At 36.2% G+C, this 24,330-nt stretch overlaps 1 protein-coding gene across 1 annotated transcript in view; it reads right to left on the bottom strand.

Moving 5' to 3' along the window:
- The window catches only part of INTS7 (integrator complex subunit 7), a 77,115-nt gene that overhangs the window by 28,619 nt on the left and 24,166 nt on the right, over positions 1 to 24,330 (bottom strand). The window contains exons 7-13 of the mRNA XM_027871709.1: positions 23,938 to 24,060; positions 19,710 to 19,827; positions 16,524 to 16,658; positions 14,665 to 14,762; positions 11,712 to 11,951; positions 8,327 to 8,464; positions 4,157 to 4,363 (exon numbers count right to left, since the gene is read on the bottom strand). Of these exons, the coding sequence (XP_027727510.1) occupies positions 4,157 to 4,363; positions 8,327 to 8,464; positions 11,712 to 11,951; positions 14,665 to 14,762; positions 16,524 to 16,658; positions 19,710 to 19,827; positions 23,938 to 24,060 (1,059 nt within the window). The remainder of the gene's footprint in view (positions 1 to 4,156; positions 4,364 to 8,326; positions 8,465 to 11,711; positions 11,952 to 14,664; positions 14,763 to 16,523; positions 16,659 to 19,709; positions 19,828 to 23,937; positions 24,061 to 24,330) is intronic.

Below are 24,330 nucleotides of genomic sequence, written 5' to 3'. Positions count from 1 at the left end.
TAATTTCAAAAATGCAGGCCAGAAACTTCCCTGCAACTTAAAAGACAGAGTTGCCTAGAGTATTGAAAGGCTAAGTCACTTTCCAGCACCACAGAGCCAGTAGTGAACTTGAACCCTGGCCTTCTTGGCTTTCAGGCCAGCTCTTTTTCCACAATGCCATGTCACAGAGCTAGGACCAAAAGGTAAAAATGACAAGGAAGGGTGGTAGATTTGAGTTCAACGGGAGAAAACAACTATTTCCAAAGGTGTGAAATTCCCTTCATTAGAAGTGCCAGATTACTTATCAAAGAGAATGCTGCATTAGGAAGAAAGTTAGACTAGGAGTCCTACCTCTAAGATCCCTTCTAATTTTCTGAACCCTGGTTCATGTGATGAATTTTCATCCTTCCTTTCATCCATCCATCCATCCAGATATAACAGCTATTTAATGCTTCTAGTCTGATTACAAAAGCCTGGAGTTAAAAAGGACCTTAGAGGACAACCAGGTCATTATTTATTTGAAACATGAGTCCCTTTTATAACATTTCTGATAAGTGACTGCTCAAATTCTAGGCATCTTCATTTAAGGGGTGCCCACAGGTTTAGCTTTAGATTACCTGAAAGATTACATTGAAGAATTCTCCAAAAGAATATATACCTACTTCACAGCAAAGGCCAGGATTAGTATTATTAAAAGTACCTGACAGGCTGTTTCTGAAGAGAACTTTAAAAAATGGAATGTAATAATTGATAAATTCATCATTATGTCTCAAGTCCTCAGTCAGTAAATTGAGGTGATCTTTACATACTTAGTTTATGAATTATTTTCTAACTGTTTTTAGTAGTAGACTAATAGTTCCCTCAACTATAAAATGGGGATAATAACAATGCCTCTCTTGCAAGGTTGTTGTGAGAATCAAATGAGATAATATTTGTAAAGCACTCAGCACAGTGCCTGGCACACAGCAGATACTATATAAAAATGCTTATTCCCTTCCTTCCCTCATCAAATAATCCAGATCACTGAGAAACAAGGTAATCTTATTACAGATTCTAAATATACTCCCAATTTCCCCTTTTCTGAAATTATTACTGAACATTCAATTATATGACATTAGAACTGGAAGGAACCGTAGGATTTTAAGAGTTTAAGACTCTTCTTTCATACTTGAGGAATCTGAGATCAGACGTGTTAAGTAACCTGTCCAAAACCACAAAGTTAGCTAGTGCTTGGTTGGGTACCAGAATGATGGTCTCCCAAATAGTAAAATAGTTCACATTTATTTTATTCATATTTTCGCTGTATCTCTTTACTTACAACAGGTCCTTGCCAGGCCACTAGGAGGCACAGTGGATAGTGTGGGGCCTGAAGTTTGGAAGACCGGATTTCAACTCAAACTTACTGTCTGTGTGACGCTTGACAAGTCACTGAACTGCGCCTGCCTCAGTTTCCTCAACTATAAAATGGGAATAGCACCTATCCCAAAGGGTTGTTTTAAGGGTCAAATGAGACATTTGTAAAGTGCTTAAACACAGTGCCTGGCTCATAGTAGATGTTTGTTCCCCCCCCCATTATAAAATAACAAAATACAGAATTTCCAACACTAACACATCTGATCAAATGCTTATTTGAAACTAAAAAGCTGAAAAATGCTTCGTGATCTGAGTCAAAGCAGTAACCTAAAAAAATATTTTAAACTATTTTGCAGGATCCTATTTTCATTTCACTCTCAATATTATGTACAACTAATAACAACAGTTACCATTACAGACGTTCAAGAAAAATTCCCCTTTAAAAGGAGTCACTTATGTCAATATAGGTTCAAGTTATTATTAGGTGAAAACAGCTAATAAGTTGCTTTTCCAATGTAAACATATTCCTAAGAATATGTTTCCCAAATATTGGGGAATTAAATATTCAGAGTTCACAAAAGTTTCCTGCCCCTGAAAACTTGTAAATCTCCAAATGGTTTGGCAGGACAGCTAAAAACCAGTCACTTTCTCACAGATATGCTAATAAGGACATGGATGGATCATTCATGAATTGGGAGGTAAGCAAACAGGGCTATGTTCTAGTAAATCAAATAAAATGTTTATAGAGAGCTGTACAAATTTTAAAATGCTAATTAAATATCAGTTATTATTATGCTCCTTTAAATTTAATTTTTTTTTCTCATTAAATAAGAGGCAGGAAGCTTCCTCAAGTCTGAATTTACAAAATGAAATGAACAAATGCTAATTTCAAATTTTATAAAGTGGATATTTAATAAAAAATTTTTAAAGCAGATCAAAAAGGCACCAACAAAAATTTTTTCAACTCCTAACTGCCTCACTGTATTGTTATTCTACTTCAGAGCGTCCAGTGTCATTATATAAAACAATTAAGAAATTTTCTACTCTACATAAGTTACACACTACTGCTGTAGTTCTGCTTATGCTGAACTAATAGCTCTCTTTACTGAAAAAGATGGATTTTTTTACTCTTACTATTTGAGTCATAATTCATTTTCAGAATATCCAGGTAGATTAGCCTGGTTAAGTTAAAATTCCTGGCCATTCAATAGAAGTAAATGAATGACTAAATAACTTTTAAAAATGTCATCCACTGAACTAACCTTTAAAAGAGATACTGTATTCCTGTCTTCAACCAATCAGTGAAAATCAGACTTCAAAAATCTTGGTCTAAACATGGCCTGGAAGAAAAAAACATCTTCTCCCATTCTGCATACTCACACTGTAATGGTTCATCTGTCAGAGCTTCTAGGTATGATGGTCACAAATGCTATGTACTCTCTCTAGGCCTTCTTACTATTCCTTACCCACAAGACTCCATTTCCTGACCATACCTTGTCAATGACTGACTGGTCTACATGGGTGGAATGTTCTGCCTCTTCACCTCCACCTCCTAGTTTCCCTGACTTCCTTCAAGTCTCAGCTCAAATTCCACCTTCTGCAGGGGCACTTTGCCAGTCCCTTCCACTGACAGTGTGTTCCTTAAGATTTCCCCTGTAATTCTTCCATTTCCCCTGTAATTCTTCCATTTCCCCTGTAATTCTTCCATTTCCCCTGTAATTCTCATTCTTCCCCCCACCCTGTCCCCTCTTGTCAAACATCTGATTGGCTGTTATGTGGGAAACAATCTTTATTAAGAGAATAGAAATAGGACCAAAAAGTAGAAATTTTAAAAAGGAGAACAGTTAAAGATTCATTTAAAAACAGGAAGGGCTGCTCTGCAAGATGGTAAACTCCAAGCTGTCCTCCATATACGGAATTTTCTTCCTCAAGTCCCATGTAAAATCCCACCTTTTACAAGAAGCCTTTTCCAATCCTCCCTTAATTTGAGTGCCTTCCTTCTGTCAATTACTTTCCATTTATCCTGAATACAGCTTGTTTGTACATAATTGTGTCCATACTGACTTGCCTATAAGACTATAAGCTCCTTGACGGCAGGGACTTTTGCCTTTCTTTGCATCACCAGTGCTTAGCATAGTGCCAAGCATATTGCAGGCACTTGATAAATGTTTACTGACTGTTCAGACCCATAATGGAATGCTTTTCAAGAATTTTGTAGAGAGGATACCAGAACTGGGCATATGGTTAGGCTATATGACCTGAAAGGTCTCTTTTAACTCTTAAGATTTTACATGAAACGAAATTTCTAGTTATTAATCTTACTTAGGCCCTTCTTCATTAACTGTAAGAAGAGATAATTAGAACAACTGTTTGCAGTATTTTTTAAGGAATACTTTGCCCTTCCCAACAGGATGCCATGAGTAAGTAGATGCTTAACCAACAGAGTTTGATGTTAATAATAGTGTTAATGACCTGGGCAGAGTGCTGTATAGCAGAAAGCTAGAAAGGGAGGACTCTTACCTTTATTCCATTCGTACTTTCTACACATATCTAGCATTCGTCCTGTTCCAAGAGATTTGCTCTTAAAATAATTAAACTTTGATTCCCTGTGAATGCTTTTAAAAAGGGAATTCACTATCAATATCCTACCAAATAGCAATCTAAATAAGTATAGGGTGATAAATAATAAACCCCCCTTTTTTAATCATGTCCAAGAAATTTTACTAAGTTTTTACAAATCTTTAAAAGAGGTAATTAAAAGACAACTCAGATAAATATGTCTATTTCCACGTAGGTCATCATCATTGTAACAAAAGAGACTTACTGTTAAGGATGCTATCCCTTTATGGTAGAATTTTAAAGATTCAGCAATGCAGGAAAGTGCTGAACTATAATCCTCTTCTTGCAAACCTGTGAGACACTGCTCTGCATGGGAGAATTCCTTCAAACTGTTCAGCCAAAAGTAGAAATGTTCTGAGGCAACCTGAGTCAGCAGACTTTGATAAAGTTCTCTGGCCATGTCATGATTACCCTAAGAAAGGACAAAAAGATGCCAAATAACATTCTTATACTTGAAATAACTGGCACTGCAGAGAAAAGGAAAATCCCAATCTTGGATAAGTTTCAATAATCAGTTTTCATATTATATGCTTTGAGACTCAGTCAAAATATTTCTTTAGGATAAACATACCAAATTATTCTTACATTGCACAAATTTAGAACCAAAGACAAAAGAAACACAATTAATTATAAATTGAAGTCTATAAATTTACTTAGCAAAGAACTCCCTATTAGATAAAAACTGCTGGGAAAACTGAAAAGCAGTCCAGTAGAAATTAGATTTAGACCAACATCCTATGCCATATTCCACAATAAATTCAAATGGACATGTGACCTTAACATTTAAAATCACAAAAAAAAACATTAGAAGGGAAATATATCATATACATTTCATAGCTATGGGTAGGAGATGTATTCTTAACCAAAGGGCAGAGGCAATTATGAAAGATAAAAATATATAATTCTCATTGCATGAAACTGAAAAGCTTTTGCATAGACAAAATTAATACATCTAGGATAAGAAAGTAATTGAATGTGAAAAAAAACTTTGCATCAAATTTCTCAAATAAAGGTTTAGTATTCAATATATATAACGAAGATATACATACATACATATACCATACACTCCTCCTCCCCATATATATGTGTGTGTGTGTGTGTGCCCAAAAGACATTCTTCAATAGATAAGTGGTCAAAGGATAGGAACAGTTATCGAAAGAATTGAAAACTATTAGCAAATCTAGGAAAGAATACTCTAAATCACCAATAATAAGAGAAATGCAAATCAAAATAATCCTGAAGTTTCACCTCACATCCAGTAAATTGACGAAAATGACTAGAGATGGGAAAAGTCAATGTTGTAAGGGCTGTGAGAAGATAGATACAGTGGTATATTGTGGGTGGAGCTGTGAATCAGTACAACCACTTTGGAAAACAATTTGGAATTATGAAAATAAAGCCCTTTTGACCCAGGAATTCCACTACTAGGCTGATGCCCCAAAGAGGTCACTGATAAGAACAAAATCCCCATGTACACCAAAATATTTACAGCAGCACTTTTTGCTACCACAAAATAGTTATCTATCATCTGGAAAATGACTAAACAAAATGTAGCATATGAATGTAATGGAATATTGCTGTGCTATAAGAAAGGATGAATATAGGGGGTGGAGCCAAGATGGCAGAATAAAGGCAGGGACTTACCCGAGTTCTCCCCATACCCCACCACATACCTTTAAAAAATGGTTAAACAAATTCTAGAGCAGCAGAACCCACAAAAAGACAAGAGTGAAACAAATTTCCAGCCCTAGACAACTTGGAAGGTTGGCAGGAAAGGTCTACTGGACCAGAGTGAGACAGGCGCATAGTCCAGCACAGGCCATGCCAGCTCAGACCAGGCACCAGCAGACTAGAAGCAGGCCTCAGGGTGACTGAATCACTGTTGACAATGGTGGTTTCCAGACTTCTCAGCCCACAGACACCAAAGGCAACTTACAAGGTCAGCAGGAAAGGCCTGTTGCACCTGGGCGAGAGTGGAGCAAAGTCCAGTACAGGATGCACCAGCAAAGCCGCAGGCCACAGCAAAACAGGAGGCCTTGGAAGTGACAATCAGCAGCGACAGCAGCTGCTTCTGGAGCTCTCAGCCCACAGATGGTAAGGGGATCAAACAACCAGTCAGAAGGAATTACAGGGGTCTTCCTGCTTGCACTCAAACAGGACTGTTGCTTTGCCCATACTCCGATCTGGGTCACAGTCCTGGGCAGCAGTCCCAGGGCAAGGAGGAGCACTAGCATAGCAGAGCTTGTGGCCACAGGAGGAGGGACCCTCCTCACAGTTCCAGGGCAGAAAAGACTGCTTGTGGTTACTCACAGACCAGAGCACAGCCCAGGAAAGTAGTAAAACCTCTCCTTAGGTCACACTATCTTGGAAGATCTGAAAACTTACAGGTCCCTAGAAGTTATCTCTGAAAACAGCTGCACAAAACCCCTGAAGCTTGGGACAGTGCTCCCTCCACCCTGGAAGCAGAGCCCTACTTTAACAGAGTTAAAAGTCAAGTAATAGGCTGGGAAAATGAGTAAACAACAGAAAAAAAAAACAGAACCTCTGACTATAGAAAGTTATGGTGACAAGGATGATCAAAACAGACTCTCAGAAGAAACACTGAAGAAAATAACACCTTAGAAAACAGACTAGGCCAAATGGTAAAAGAGGTCCAAAAAATCATGCCTTAAAAAGCAGAACTGACCAAATGGAAAAGTAGGTCCAAAAGCTCACTGAAGAAACTAATTCCTCAAAAATTAGAATGGAAAGGGCAGGGAGGTGGCACAATGGATAGAACACCAACCCTAAAGTCAGAGGACCCGAGTTCATATCCGGCCTCAGACCAAACACTTGACACTTACTAGCTGGGTGACCCTGGGCAAGTCACTTAACCCCAATTCCCTAAAGAAAAAAAAAAAAGAATGGAACAAACGGAAGCTAATGACTTTGAGAAATCAAGAAACAACAAAACAAAACCAAAAGAATGAAAAAACAGAAGATAATGTGAAATATCTCATTGGAAGAAAAGATGAACATAAAGAAGCATGGAACAACTTACATGAATTGATACAGAATAAAGTAAGCAGAGCGAAGAAAACAACATAAACAATGACTACAAAACTATCAAATGGAAAGAATTACCACACACAAAAGAAGCGAGTAACACAAAATTGTAAAAGATACAACATGGTTCCAAAGAAGAGACATGAGAGGAGAGAGGACACCTCAATCCAACTCCTTTGCAGGGGTGAGAAGTTCACAGATAGAAAACATTTCATATAATTTAAAACTTAAAAGTTATTGACTGATTTTTTTTTTCTTCTTTTTTTTCTAAAAAATATCATTTGTCATATAGGTTGGCTCTCTGGGAGATGAGTAGGGGGGCATACTAGGAGAAATATTGATGACGTAAAAACAATAGAAATCAACAAAAATTTGTTTGAAAAAATAAACTGAAGGCTGGTCGTTTAGGTTTGACTACGAAAATCAACAGTGCCTTTTTCTCACTAATCTGGAAAAGCACACTTTTTCTGGGAGAGAGGAGGAGATAGTAGGGAACTGTAACTATGATTTCAGTTGTGTAAGGGAGTACTTAGGTGGAAACTCCCTTCACCAGGTCTCACAGCTAACATGTTTTAGAGCTTAAGACTTGAATCTAGGCTTTCTGGACTCCAAAATCCTCTACCCACTCTACCAATACACTTCTCTTTGAGCATACATCTTTTTTGATCTATCTACTATTCTGGAGAACAGTTCTCAAAAGACTCTGGAATCTATTACGAAAAGAAAGAAATTGGATGAATAATTTGTGTTCTGTCTCAAAACTTTTTTTTAAAGTATTTCTCAAACTTAATTATTGCAAGACCTTTATCACAAAGATTCCTGAAATGTTGATATTCTATATATCCCCTTAAAAAACAAAACAGTAAACCTTTCCTATGTTTTTTCCACTTTAGAAAGGACAGGTGAAGGTTCTGGTGATTGTTGGGGAGTGAAAGGCAGATACATAAAAATTTATTTCTTATGTGCAGAGATTTATGAATTCTTTTGAGTACAGGAAAAGGAAGAGATGGGGTTTATGGAAAGTAGGTAGTGATGATGATGTGATAATAAACAGATTATGCTTACAAGATATAGTTATCCAGACTCAAATCTTTAGGACTCCTGAAGAAGCTTCCAATGACTTGTGATATATAGGTCAATATTATATACATTTTATTAAGAAAAAAATTTTCAAGTAAAATTTCTTCCCCCACATCATTAAAATTCTTAACCCAAGCCTTGGAATTCATATTTTCATTCTAAGCAGTAAGTGTGGTTGGTAATCCCTCACTCTGAGGGTTGCTTTATGTTGTTTCTCTCAACACAGGAGATTTGGAAGGTTGGTACCCACCATCCTAGATGCCTGTCTGGCAATCCGGTATGCTGTCCAACCATTAGAGACATTCTCAAGTTGTTGTTTAATAACAGTTTTAACTTCAGCAGATAATGTTTTCTGACTGGCTACAAAAATCACAGTAGCCAAAGAAACCTAATATCAAAGAAAAAAGAAAAAAGTTAATATAATTATCCACATAATGGCAAAGATATTTCATGATATTCCCCTAAAGCGGTAGATTCTCTTGTACTGCTAAATGTTCCTCCTCCTTTTCTCATTCTGTTATGACATTTTCATCAAAACTTCAAAGATTCATTATTTTATTTTTGATGAATAGATTGTAACTCCCCTATTCCTTAATAGGTAGTCTTCCTAAGTTGCTGTGGCTAAAACAAAGCTGGTAACAAGCCTCTCCAAATTTAGCTAGGATATCATAAATATAACACATCACCATGCCTCTACTTAAGCCTGGTCAAACCAGGAAGGCCATTTAGGCATGTTATAAACTGGAAGAACCTCTGAGAACTTTGGATCTATTCCATTCCATGCCATGGATGTAGCACTGGCATAAGACTTCAACAGAGACATGAATATCAATAATATTTGAAGATACTGTGATTCTAGTTAAACTTTAACCAAAAGTAATAGCAAGGAAGGCAGTTTACTTCTGAGACATAAACTGTTTTCATGAGAATAATACAGGCTAAAAAATCTAAACTACTTAAGCAAGAAGAATTAACAAATATCCCCCAGTGATAGCCTGTAATTTGAAAGATTCATTTAGTTATACTGTAATTTGAAAGGTTCATTTAGTTATACTAGCAGTCAATTCCAGTAAAAAGCTTACTGAAGTTACACCAAATAACAACTCCCCCAAATGTTAAGGAACACTGACCATCTTAAAGATGAAATCATTTCAATTAGAAATGAACTTAGCTAGTTATTTCAGATAAATTACAATACTGATGCATTCACACACTGGCTTAACTGGCATCTGTTTTCCTACCAAAACTTTGTTACTAAAAGCACTACTCAATGAAGTGCCAACATGCAATGCCCTCTTGTGGATGAAATATAGAATAATTTTTTTGGTCATATGTAAATATCCTCTTAAGTCAGTTGTTTCTACCAGCATTTCTCAAGTGTTTAATTAATTAATATGTATTTAAGTCCTTACAAGGTGCCAGGCACTGCACACTAGGAGCTGGGGATACAAATACAATAAAAGAATCATCCCTCCTTTATTTGCAAGCATCTCTCATGTAAAGCTGGAAGAGACTAACAGTCCACCTTCCTCATTTTATATATAAGCAATCACAGACTGGGAAAGATCAACGTACTTGCCCCAAGTTACACAGAAGAGCAAGTAGCTAAGCAAAAATTCAAACTCAGCTCCCTAGATTCCAAATCCAGAGCTGGAGTGGGGAGGGGGAGGGAGAGGAAAAGAGAGAGAGGGGGAGAGAGAGAGAGAGGGGGAGAGAGAGAGAGAGAGAGAGAGGGAGAAGGACAAATTAAATTGATGTGGCCCACATGGTCAGCAAGTTAAACTACACTGGCTGGTGCTGCACCAGAACCACCTGCCCTTCTCCCCTCTTCTCCACTCCTGGCTACACCTTCACCTACAACTTCTGACTCTCTGATTTTATGGAGTTAGAATTGTCCTTGCTCCCCATCCATGGCAACTGCTAGACTACCTCTTTACCACATTCACTCAGGACCTTCTCCTTTAAGATTCAGTCTTAAAATTTCCCACCCAATCTAGATTATAGTAGCTACAGTACATGTTTACTGGACATTATTACCTCCCTACACTCTAATCCAAGCAAAATGGTCTTTTCTGTTCCTTACCCAGGACACTTCGTCTCCCATCTTTGTGTGCTGATGTCCCACACATCTGGAATGCATTCCCTCTTCATCTCCATCTTACTGAATCCTCCTCTTCCTTCAAGATACACCTAAGAGCCAACTTTGACATGGCCCTCACTCTCAAACTACCTTGTATTTCTTCTTTTCCTATTTATTTGTACTTACGGAGATCTAACAGAACTTTATATTTAGATGTGTTTATATTTATCTTATATACATCTATAAATGTCTTTGTTGTCTCCATTAGAATATAAGTTCCCTGGGAGCAGGCATCGTTTTGTTTGCCTGTTGCCAAGCGCGGCACCTGGTACACACTTGCTTTGTAAATACCTACTGATTTATTAATTGGTGGATATTTTAACTGATTGTTTTAAAATAAAAGTGGCATTTAATTTCTAATTTACTTGCTTCACATATAGAATTTTTTTGTGTGTGTAAGTGTCACTTGAAATTTAGCTGAGACATTGGCAGGAGTATTTTAGTTGAACAACTGTCCTGTAAAACAGGGACGATGATACCACCTACTTCACAGGATTATTGTGAGAATCAAATGAGGTACCTGCAAAGCATATATATACACACATATGTGTGTGTGTGTGTACGTGCGTGTGTGTGCATACATATATGTGTGTGTGCATACATCTATATACACACACATGCGTGTATATATGTACATATATATACACACACATGCATATATGTACATATGTATATTAAAATGCCATGCACATAGTAAGGCAACTAATAAATGCTTGTTCCCTTCCACTCCCCTGAAGGTTCTTAGGAAAAAAAGGTAGTTTAAGAAGAAGCTTGATGTGTTCAAAGCTAAAAAGGACTTCCCAGATCATGACTGATAACCTAACTCAAATAATGTTCAATGTTCAAAATTAATCAAGCATTATGGTTCTAATTCCAGCTCTCAAGTCAATTCTCTCTGTAAATATTCCTATTAACTTCATACTTTCACATATACATCTCTGATTCTTTACCACTGGCTTTCATAAATATTAGGTCAAGGACTATGACATATTTACTTCAAAGGGTTGGTGTAAGGATCAAAAAAGACTAAGAGCACAGATTTAGAGTTGGAAGGGACCTTTAAGGTCACCTAGTCCAATCTCTTCATTTTACATATAAAGAAACTAATGCATGACAGGGAATGGAAAGGGTTGAAGGTACTTGCCCAAAGTCATACAGGCGAGATGAGAATCCACACCCTCTGACTCTACACCCAACATGTTTTACAATTGTAATACCATGAGTGCCTTAAAGGCAGGAACTTCTTTTGCTTCTTTTTGTTTCCCAAGTGCTTAGCAAAGTGTCTGGCACAGAGTAGACACTAAAAAAATGTTTACTGACTGTAATATCTGTAAACTATTTTGCAAAACTTTAAAATGTTATGCAAGTATCAGCTTGATTATTATTAACCTGTCAGCTTCACTAAGTTGTATAGTAGTTTAAAAGTTCTCAAAATAGATACACCTGGACTGAGTCCTATTCATCCAGAATGTAATCCAAAGAAGTGGTTTCCTACCAAAAGCTCCTGTTGCTTATCTGTAGCAGAACGTCCAATCACTTTGTAGAGCTCCATTAAGTCTCCAAGCATCCCATCACCCAACACTGGCAGCTGCATGGCAACGGAAGCCAAACAGTGGCACATGAGAATCCTGGATGCGTCCTGGGCGCTGTGCAACTGAGTTAGCAAAGACTCAACCACCGACTGGCTGAGATGAGGACGGCACTTGGCTAGCTTCACCATACAAGTCAAAGCAATCTGCATATCAAAATAAAAAAAAAATCAGAGTTTAGTCAATTCTCATTTTCCAGTGTCTAAATTCATCCTTAATGCAAAAGAATCATGTACACTGATTATCAGCAACATGGTGGGCTAATTCCTGAAGACAGAATATCATTTTCTTTTATGAATACTTCATGTATTGAATCAATACAATCCTATAATAAGATTTACCAACTTCACCATGCTTAAAACTAAATTAAATAATCAAAGTAAAGCCAATGCCTTAATGATATACCGGGAACTAATCCTGAGGAGCTACTAGACAATCAAGAGGAAAAAAAATTTTATGGCCAAATTTAAATGTCATTATCTCTGGGTCTTTATTCACAGAATCAGAGAAACTGAAGGACAGGACCTCAGTGGTCATCTGTACCCAACTACATGGAATAAAAAGGCCTTGCACAATATCCTAGAGACTCTTCTTGCCCTCTGCAGAGTAAGAAAACAGGTTTCTTCCTTTTCTTGGAAGTGCCATTACATTCTAAAAGTTTAGTGGCTCTTGAGTAAAATCCTTGCTCTAGAAACAAGGAATTTCAGAAATGGAGGGGACCAGTAACCTGGGATATATTATCACTTGACCCTCAGAATGAGGGATGACTCTCATTTTTCATATCTGTAAAATGAGTGGGTTGGATCAAATGATCTAGATGACCTTTAGTGATATGAAACTACATAATCTAGGTAGACCCTTAACAATTATGGTATAAGGAGGGTTAAGTGTCTTGTTTACAACCCGCCAACTGGTCTCTGTTGCTCATAACTACAACTAAGTTTATGAAGGAAGCAATGCTAGATAGAAGTAGAGATATGTTGTGGGAGTCACTGTGTCCCAAGACATAAGCCTAAGTCTTATCTTATGCTCTCATGCCATGTTCATTATCCACGCCTAAATGAAGGCTATCCTATCTCTGGTTCTTAATTTCTCTTTATACTTCTGGACACTGGTTACCTTTGGGTATTCTGGCATCCATTCTATGGGGTAAGATCATGTGCTTGTAAACTTTTTTCTCAGGAAAGATGGTCTTCTAATGTGCAAATTTCCCTCAGGTGAAACGCATTAAAAAAAGTCCCTGTCTCTTGTCATAGACATATATTTCCTGCCCCCCAGGGCAATGTTCTTTAGTGCCATTTATTTCTTTAATTTCCCAATATTGAGGCTGAAATTCTCTCCTTACTCTTCTATCTTGCCTTATGCTGATTTTGTCATTTTCCCACAGCCCTCACTCTTGTTAAAAATACTAAGGAATTACATCTTCATCAGTTCACCTATGGGCTTGATGGGTGGACATCACTACCTTACTTCTGCTGCTTAACCATTTCCTTACCATACATTTAACTTTCCAGTATATTATTGCTTCCTAAAAAAAGATACTAATTCAGTTGTAGGATGTAAGGAGAGTATTAGTAATTCTTTTCCTCCTTCTCTTCTGATTTGCCAGCCTGTTTGTTCTTTCTTCCACTCCTTAGTTCAATTTATTTTTAAATGATAGCCTATATGCCTAAAAATTGATTTAATTGATTAGTTTTTTCTTATAATTGTATTTATTTACCTTTTTTGTGTCTCTGTTACTTGCAAGAAGAATCTACTCATCTCTGTTTTGTTTTTAAAAAATGCTTTAAATGCTTCCCCTCTGGAAAGGTCTATCTTTTTTATCAGTGTTGTTTAGATGAAAATGTTTAAGATGTCATTTGGGTTGCTTTAAAAATATATATATATATATATATATATATATACACACTATTCCTTTCTCTGATTTCTTTTTGATTTCTTAATTTCTTGTTGATTTCTTCTTCATAATCTTGAGTTATTCAAATTTATCTCTCTTCATATTTGAATATTTTTTCTCCTGACTAACTATAAACTTAGTATTACTGAAAATGTGAAATTTAACCATTGTGTCCTTTAAAGTTTGAAGCATGAAAGTTTTTTTTTTTAAATATCACATATCTTATGTGATATTTCTCTCTTGTGGATTCAGTTTTCAGTTTTAGCACTCTGTATCTGGTGCATAATTCCCTTTTTCTGAGGTTTTTTGGGTTGCTGAAGGTTGCAGAAAATAACTGACTTGCCATTTTGCCAGTTAAGGTCTCTAAGAACCTTTTTCTTTTTCTTTTTTCTTTTTGGTGAGGTAATTGGGGTTAAGTGATTTGCCCAGAGTCATACAGCTAGTGAGTGTTATGTGTCTGAGGCAGGATTTGAACTCAGGTCCTCCTGACTCCAGGGCCAGTGCTCTATCCACTGCACCACCTAGCGGCCCCTAAGAAGCTTTTCCTAACTGGTCATTAGTACTACAGTATCAAAACCCAGCACCATGAAACTTCATATATAACAGATATTTATATTCATGAATGTCAGATAAATGTATCATTCCAACAGCTCTTGGTAAAATATACAGTTTACATGCCTTTATATATGTCTTTAGTTTTGCCATCAATGTTGCATGTTTCAGATTATAAACTCCAAATCAGAAGACACTGTCAACTTTATCTGCTTTATAGTTTTCAAAACTCTACCACGTAAACATACGTTTGGTTCTCCATGGCGAAAAAAAAAATCAGCTTAAATTTTTATTTTGTGCATCTTCTGTGATACTTTAGATTAAAAGACTAGATTTTAAAGTAAAGATTAAAATAAAGCTTTTTGTTTATGTAATATAAAAAAAATTATGTTAAACAAGTAATTTTTTACCTTTAAAGTTGCTTGAGCACCTGGACTATCATCTTGACTACAAAGTACTAGGAGAGATTCAAGGCCAAAGACTGCATCCTGCTCCAATGCCAAAAGTTCTAAAGAAATAAATTGCATGTTCTTGTGTGATAAAATACTAAAAATAAAATATAAGTACACTGAGAACAAACAGCTTGAAAAACAGAAGTCCTTAAAATTCACAAGGCTATTACAAAGGCAGTAATTAAAAGACTGAAATAATCCATGGAGAAAAAAAAATGAATGTAGCATTTCTTCTGAAATTCAAATCTTTATACTTTATTACTTTCTTCATTACTTAATGAAAAATATGAACAACTCCCAATACTTATTAAAACCAAACGTCAACATCATAAAGTTAGAGAGTAATGGAAACTCTCAGGTGGGGAATACTACAAGAAACAGTAAGCATAAAGCATGCTTTATGTCTTCTTTCATGGGTAGCATGTTTAATATCTATATGCCTAATACTGCCCTCTAACAGATACATAAATTATATGGAGACCACTCTAACTAATTTCCATGGAAATGTTATTCAGGAAAACAGAGACATATAGTTTCTAATGAAAGCTGAATTATACTTCTAAGATGTAAATATAAACCAAACCAGAACCCTTGTAATCTCTTTAGCATGTAAAGTCAGACCAAAAAAGAATGAAATCCTTTGTATCAAAATTGCTGTCTGAATACCCTTTCACTACTTAAGAGTGATAGTTCTGTAGTTATTTGATAAGTCTAACTTAATAACCTGAAATTTCATCATCATGCTGACTCAATTTTTGATACTCAACACCTTTCATCAATTCCCTCAGTGGCCTACTCCCTCAGACTGGAAGGCTACAGGGTAGAGCACTTTAAATTCCTCTCAAACTCTTTCTTTATAGGAGGCTGGATCTGAACTCTCCACTTTTCTATCAGAAGCTCTGCTTGGTTTCCAATCCATAGACACCCTGCTCTTGCACCTAGTAACTTCTCAGCTCCCGCACTCCCACCCCGCTCAATCCCCATACCTGTAACCCTACTCTTTTCAACTTCCCTTTATGTGTTGTCTTCCCCCATTAGATTGTAAGCTCTCTGAGGACAAGGACTCTTTGTTATTTGTATCCCAAGTGGCTAGCACAGTATCTAGTACACAGTAGCGGCTTAATAAATGTTTACTGAATTGAATTTGAATATGGTGATTGTATTTAAGATATTTAAGGTGATATATACAATATACACCATAAATATCTGCTCTGGGTACAGGGATTTTACATGATGTTCTAAAAGTTTTAGCATAGTTTTAAACTATTAAAGCTTTAAATTGTACTAAGACTTTTGGAACACTGTATATTCATACATGTAGATACAGATATAGATATCTGAATATAAAGCAGCTAGGTGGCTCAGCGGATGGAGGGCTGAGCCTGGAGTCAGGAAGACCTGAGTTCAAATCTGGCCTTAGACACTTAATAGCTGTGTGACCCTGGAAAAGTTGCTTAACCTCTGTTTGTCTTAATCCACTAGAGAAGGAAATGGCAAACCACTCCAGTAACTTTGCCGAGAAAATACCACTGACACTAATCTGTCCTGGTTAGTCCTGTCAGGAAGACCTAGGTTTAAATCCCACCTGTGATACTTACTGGCTTTGTGACCCCTTGGCTGACAAGTCACAACCTCACAAATCATTAGACTAGGTAGGGTCCCTTCCACCTCTAAATTTACCAATTAAACCCTATGACAGAACAAACTACTTAAGGTGATAATGACAGGAGGTTACAAAAAAAAAACAAAACAAAAAAGACAAAACCAAGCTCAGATAAGCATGTGAGTCCCCAACCCAAAAAATTGCTTAAAATTACCTTTTTCTTGACAAGAAGCAGTTATATTAGTTAGGACCCTCACTCCATGAACTGCAATACCTCGGTTATTATGGTAACAGCATTCTTGGGCCAATCTGACTAAATCAGATGATCTTGGTGAAGTAACTGTATTTCCTAAATGAAAAGAGGAAAAAAGCCAAACGGTACAACATGTAATTTGTCAGTAACTACTAAATATGTAATTCATAAGCAACTCCCTAATGTGGATTATATGCCCTTTTTCATTTGTAAGTTAAAACCTCTTCCCTTACTTCTATCTCATTTTTCTATTCCTACCAGTATTACAACATCATTTCTTCTCCCTTTGTCAGGAAGAAAAGAATGGCTAGATAAAAGTATTTTTAAATTGATTTCACATCCTAAGTCTACCCTGAGCTTACCTTTAAAAACAAATCTAACAAGAACTAATGTAAAAACCAAATAACAGAACTATGACTATACTGTAGGAATCAAGATGCCACACTTTTAGGATGGACTACATTAAAATAGGTGATGCTACAAGCCTAATATTGGAGAAAAGACCAACAGTCTCATATTTAGCTTTGCTCTCAAACTATTTACACATGTATTTCATGCTTAGAGAATAGTAATTCATGTAGACTTAATCAAGACCACACATCTGGTGAGCAGCAAGTGAGAACTAGGACTCCAGAACACTGTTCTCTTCATGCACAACAGCACTTCCCTTATAGCCTGGGCCATAAGCTGCAGTATTTCTTTTTTCTTTTGACATATGAAGGTTGATGGTGGAATAACTGTATTATGCAGATTTAGTTTTGGGCCTAGATTTTCAATCCAAAGGTAACAGGAGGGGCCAAACTCCAAAGGAAGACAGAAAAGGAGAGACGGGTGTAATGTCTTAAAATGACCCCTTCTTTAAGACCAAGTCAGAACTGTGTGCCCTGGCCTCTCTTGCAGTGGACTTTGTTCCCTTATGATAGATCACCAAATTCTAATTCTTTGGAAATAACTTCCCTGGTTATACTTTAGAGCATATCAATAACAATGCTTTACTATTACTTAAATATTAATATTACCTTAATATTATTTAATAACACAATCATATTTCAAGTAACAAAATTGTCTTGACTACATGTTATTAATTTCTAGTGAAATCACCAACCATGCTTACTTACAAAGAAGTATGGTACAACGGAAAGAGAACTAGACTCAGAGTCCAAAGACTTAGGTTTTAAGTTCTAGCCTGAAAACCTAATAAAAGTATATCCAATAATTAGTCACAATCTCTCTGGGCTTCAATTTTATCATCTGAAAAATGAAGGTACTCTTACTCCCAGTATTTAAATACCACCTACCAAATCTCATACACTATGTTAAGTTCTTTATAATTATTATCTCATTTCAACCTCATAACAACCTTGGGAGGTAGGTGCTATTATTCTCTCCATTTTAGAGTTCAGAAAACCCAGGCAAACAGAGGTTTAGTAATGTGCCCAGGGTCACAGAACTAGGAAATGTCTGAGGTGAGATTTGAACTGAGGCCTTCCTGACTCCAGGCCCAGAAATCCATCCACTGTGACACCTAGTGGCCTACCTTACTCCACAGAGTTGCTGGAAGGAAAATACTTGTAAGCTGCAAAGTGATATATAGTACAAATCATTACTGGTGAGAAATCTTTCTTTTTATTCATTTATTATATACATACAGCAGCCCAGCTGGACAGTTAGATTGCTCTCTTATGTATCCTATCTCTTCCCCCCATGAAAGTGTGAGCTAGAAAGACAGGAGTTTGGTATTTTGTGCTTATGTGAGAGATGCCTTTCATTCCCTGTATTTGGGGAGGTAAAAAAGAGCTGAATGGGGGGGGGGGGAATGAGGGAAATAACTAACTTTTTTATTGAATATGGCCATCATAACATAATTTCATTACTAGATTTAAGGTATGATTTATCTAGAATACTGGGAACACTAATTATATTAAAATAGAAATACAAAATATTCAGCAAAGCCAAATGTGAATGATTCTGAGTGTTAGCCATAACATTACTCCTCTCCCTTTGTACGGCTAATAAAGAACAATTACTAAGTAAAAGTGTTTTTATATAACTACATATGACATATGAAGGCCAGCAGATAACACAGAGCCTATAACCAAATATTTAACCCAAATTTTATAATAAGGTACTGTAAACACCCCATAAAAGAAAAATAAAAAATTCAGACTTCTTCTCTGGTAGGAAGGGAGGGCCAAAAAATTTTACATGAATTTTCTAGATCTCAGGAGCACTGCATCCCTAACCCCCTTGATGTGGAAGGGATAACTGTACTTAAACTGCCTGGCATTGTAAAAAGAGCACTGAGTTTGAAGTCAGAGAACCCAGGCTCACCTCCTGACTCTGCTATTTACTCCCTATGTGATCATGGGAAAGTAATTTTACTTCTTGGGGCCCATTTTCTTCACCTCTAAAATGTGGTGATTAGGATAATCTCTATGGTCTCTTCCAGCTCTAAATCATGATATATGGAGTTGATTGAAAGAAACATCAAGCCACAAGTGTATTTGATTATTTCACACTTGACATGTCCAGTTTTACTTTCTCTGGGATATTTTTAAAAAGAGAATTGTCTTACATATGAGTCAAAATCTCGTCTACTGCAGCTCTTTGCAACAGAGTTGTTCAATCAGATGACTTAATTCGTTCTAAAAACAAAAACAGAGCAAAATATCCCAAAAACCTTGCTGGAAAAAAAATTCAGGATAAAAGCCTTATTGGTAAGTAAACTACTACTTTTTGGGTACGACTTAACATGTATTTTTGTACTGTGACAGAGATGGGATTTAATCAGTTTTGTTGGTTATAATATGCCTTTGTAAGTACAATGATCATCCATTTGGGGGTCAGGTTAAATATAAAATCACATTACCATTTTAAGCATCCATAAAAGTACTGTTCTACCCACACAGGAAATTTTTTAATAGGTCAAAAGAGAGCAATGCTCTTGAATTGTGATTCAGTTCCATCAAAAATAAGTTGTCAACTGATGGCCTACTCAATAACTATAATGAAAGCTGGAATACTATGAAAATACGTTAGGATCTTTAAGGATTTGAATATTTTTTTATAAGCTCAAGATAATTAAACATGTAACCTAATTTTATGAAAATGAGTAATAACTCACAGAAGACCTCTCTTCCTCCTTACCTGGAGCAATGCTGAAGTAATGTTTGATCGCTATAGTCCCTGACAACGTGGACAAGACAGAGAGCATTCCTAGTTTCAAACTGTCATAAGGGGTTTGGAGGGCACATTCACAGAGCATCTGAAATTCAAAATTGACATAAATAAAAAGGTTAAATCACTTCCCACTAGCATTCTGATATAATCCATTCAGTTCAACTTTTCTAGATTCTAAACAAATTAAGTACCAGTTACACCATTTTATATGGGGGAAAATCAAAATCACTTTGATACCTTTGAGAAAAGTCTTTTTTGAAAAATTATAATGAACAAATACCCTCTCTTCACTTTGCTTGGACCTCTTTTCTACTCAATTATCATCATCATAGTTAACCCTTATATATTGTCTACTATGTGCCAGGCACTGTGTTAAGTTAAGCACTTCACAAATATAATCTTACTTGATATTCACAATAACCTTGGGAGTCAGGTGCCATTATTATCTCCATTTTATAGTTGAGGAAACTGAGGAAAAGAAAAGTTAAGTGACTTACCTAAGGTCATACATCTAGTAAATGTCTGAGGCTGGATTTGAACTCAGGTCTTTCTGACTTCCAGCCATTGACTACCTAGCTACCTGCATTGATGAATTAGTGTTATTTTGTTTATGTGTCATATCTATCTATTGGAGTCTAAACTCCATGAAAGCAGGTTCTATGTCTTACCTGCATCTCTCCTAACTATGAATACTGAACTCTGCACATAACAGGCATTTAAACGCTCAGCGAGTTGAAGTGACTCTTATGAGATCTGATACATTCCAAAACATGCTTTTGGTCAATAGGTCATAATAAATTCAGGTAGGCAAGCATTTATTAAACAACTACTAGGCATGTACAAGTATCCTTGCCTTTAAGAGACAATAAGATATATGAAGAATATAAATCTTTCCCACTAAGTCCTCCCTCTTCCTAACTTTCCTGTTACTTAGAGGACACTAGCATATTCCTAGTTACCAAGGCTCATCTAGGTAACTTGTCATCTAAGACTTTTCACTCTCTTTCACCCTTCATAACTAATCAGCTGCCAAATACTGTCAATTCTACATTCCTGTAATTCACACTCCAACCCCCTCCTCTCCACCCCACCCCTACCCTTCTCTTCTCTGACATTGCTACCATCCTGGTTCAGACTTCATCTCAATACTACATTATTTCAGTAGCCTTCTCCTTGCCTTAAGTCTCTGCCCCCACAGACCACCTTTCATTAGGTTGTCAAAATGATCTTACTAAAGTGCAAGTCTGATCAGATCATCCTCCTATCCCTTTCCCAAGTCAATAAATTCCATTGGCTCCTTATTATCTCCAAAATCAAACATAATTTTGTGGTGTTCACAGTCCTTCAGAACCAGGCCATTTTCTGCCTTTCCAGTCTTCTTACTCCACTCCATGATCCAGTAACACTGGCCTCTTTGCAGTTCCTCACATGGGACACTTCATTTTCCGACAACGACATTTTCACTGGCTGTCCCCCATGCTCGGAACTCTCTCCTTCCTCATCTCAACTCGTGGCTTCCTTCAAAGTCCCAGCTAAGAAGCTGATCCCAATCCCCCATAATGCTAGCACCCTCCCTCCATTGATTATTTCCAATTTGTTCTGTATAGAGCTGTTCATACATAGTTATTTGTATGTTGTCTCCTTCACAGACTGAGTTTCCTTGAAAGTAAAGACTGTCTTCTACCTTTCTTCATATATCCAGCACTTAGTACAGTGCCTCGCACACAGTTTGCACTTAATAAATGCTTGCTGATTGACTAGGATTTAATCTAGTAAACACATAAAGTCACAAAAAGGCAATGTCAAATCTGAGGCCACCTTCAACAATGTGAACAAATAAATGTCACCCCAATTATTAGTTTAAATTTAGAATTATAATTTTAGCCTTCAATGCACTAGTACATTTGTTTTTATATGCATACTGCTATTCAGTATTTAAGAAAAAGAGAAAGGAGCAAGTCAGTAGTCCTCATCTATCCTGCTGAGAAGCAAGCTATTCTCTTCTGAAAGAACACATGAAGTCTTTCAAGCCAATGGGGTTAGAGTTAGTGGACTCATTGAAAGTCACTCAACAAATAGATTAAAAATAGCCTGACATAATCAACAGTACAGAGAGGCAGTGTACTAAGTATAATGTTAAGAGTGTTATGTTGGTAAATGGTTATAATGGTAAGAAAGTCAAGAGATATGGGTTCCAGTTCTGCTTTACACACTTAATAACTATGGGACTATAAGCAAGTCACTTAATTCGTAAGAAGCTTAATATCCTTGTCTTTAAAATAGGGACAGTAACACCTATACTACCTACATCACAGGTTCATAGGATCATATATTTTGCAATTTGATTATTTTCCTTTTTATCTAATTTTGTATTAAACCTTTTCAGTTTTATGTAATCTGAGTTATCTAATTTATCTTCTAAAATTGCTTTTGTTCTTTATTTGGTAAAGAATACTTCTCCTACCCATAGGTGTGAAAGATATACAATATGCTTCTAACTATACACCAAGCCCTATATAAATGTGAGTAATTGTCTTTATAGTATGAGTATCTCCCCAAAAAGACCTATTCATTTCTCACAGCTGTATTAGGCTGAGAGAACCTAAGACAGGGAACAAAAAGAGTTAAGTATTATTCTACTGTACTACTTCCTAAGTAATAATTGAGTAAATTGGATTCCTATATACAAAATGGAGGCACTTAGGTAAAAAGAATAAAGATTTGTTTTTCAATGTATTGATCAGTTGTGATGAATTTTTCTCTTACTCTTTTTATTTTTTTTATTTTTTAGGCAATTGGGATTAAGTGACTTGCCCAAGGTCGCACAGCTAGTAAGTGTCAAGTGTTTGGTCTGAGCCTGACTTGAACTCAGGTCCTCCTAACTTCAGGGCCGGTGCTCTACCAACTGTGCCACCTAGCTCCCTTCTTTTTATTTTTTAAAAAATTCATTGTTATAACGGACAGCTCTCTGGGAGTGGGAAACAGAGTGGAAGAGTGGTAAACCTAGGTGATATAAAGACAAAAGCTTTCCATAAAAAGTATTTTTTAAAAATGGTAGTTCTGTTTTTCTGAGTTTAAGGGCTGCTATAGGAACAGTGCTCTTTTATTCAGCGTGGACCGGTCCTTTACGAGGGCAGGATGATTTTGCTTTTCTGCAGCTAGCAGGATAAAATACTAGCCCAGAAGTCCATGTTAAAATCTTCACCTTGCTTCACCTCTACGGAATGTTTTCCTAGCTATGATGATTCTCCAGGAGAAGTTGAGTATTGGTTTAAGGTTTTCATTCTTTAACTTGTTTCTTTTAATCTTTGATTTAGTATCTGACTTAATTAGTTTTTATCTTTTATGTGCGCTCACTGCATTCTTAAGCCTTTGAACCTGCTTTAGGTTTAGTCTAAAATAAAGACAGCCAAGTGGCATGAGGAAGAAAATTTTGTTCATGAAATATAAAGTCCATTCCCTCAGGATTTAAAGAAAACAACTAAATAATTATATTTGGTTAATTAAATTTCAGCATTCTTTATGATGAATACATAATTTTCAGTGGGATAAGTCTACAATCTGATAAAATATGAAAGCTAGAAATAAAGACTACATAATTAAGATTTTTAAGAAAACTTGAAAGTGAGGTTTGCTATTATTAAAAAGCAACAGAAAATTCTAGAACATTTTCTCTCCATGAAAAAGAAAGATTATGTCTCCTAGGCAGGGATGGAAAAATGTTAGTGACTACATTTTCCCTGAATTTGAACAAGAAGGAAAAGATAAAGGAAAAACATAGCTATTGCCCAACACTAAAGAGAATGAGAAAGGCATACTGCAGCAGGAAGTTTGTAGGAAAACAGAAAAACAGACATCATCTTTATGTCACTGGTAAATGGTTAAGATGGAGACTGGGAAGAAGGGGTCAGCATCAGAAACGTGGTGCTGTAAAACCAAGTATTTTTTAGATCTTGAATTCTGGCCATATGTTAAATTCACAAATGAAGATATAGCTTAATACTTAACAAAAAGAGTCTGATTTAGATCTACTGAATTATCAATTTCTATCAGAAATGTAGATTATTCACTTGGAACACTGATCATTAAAACTGTATTACTTGAAAAAGAAACAAAGAACAAAACTGGCCCCGACCACATTTTAAATCACATTTAAAACCTCATGCAAAAATACTGATGCTTAAGGTCTACACACCTGAATGTTTTCTTTGCTCCATGTATGTGGTGTTTTATTTGCAAGTAACTTCAAGTCCTCAATAGCAAGTCTCTTTACTGCTTTCCTGGGATCATTCTTCAAGTATTGTAATAGGAGCTGAATCTATAAAGGAAGAAAGTTATGAATCATAAACAATATAACACAAATTAGGGCTTAAAAATTTTATTTGAGAACTAATGGAATAAATTATAAATTACCAAGACATATTTTAATAAAACATTTTGTATTTTTTCACGCTCAAGGCAATAGAGATTTCGTTAACTTATAAACACAGGCATACCTTAGAGATATTTCAGGTTCAGTTCTAGACCACCACGAGGAAACAAACATAATAAAGCAAGTCACACAAATTGTTTGGTTTCCCAGTGCATA

The sequence above is a fragment of the Vombatus ursinus genome, unplaced genomic scaffold (genome assembly GCF_900497805.2).
Source record: "Vombatus ursinus unplaced genomic scaffold, bare-nosed wombat genome assembly UNPS02014798.1, whole genome shotgun sequence".
NCBI lineage: Eukaryota > Metazoa > Chordata > Mammalia > Diprotodontia > Vombatidae > Vombatus > Vombatus ursinus.
This window is presented reverse-complemented; position numbering and strand designations above follow the sequence as displayed.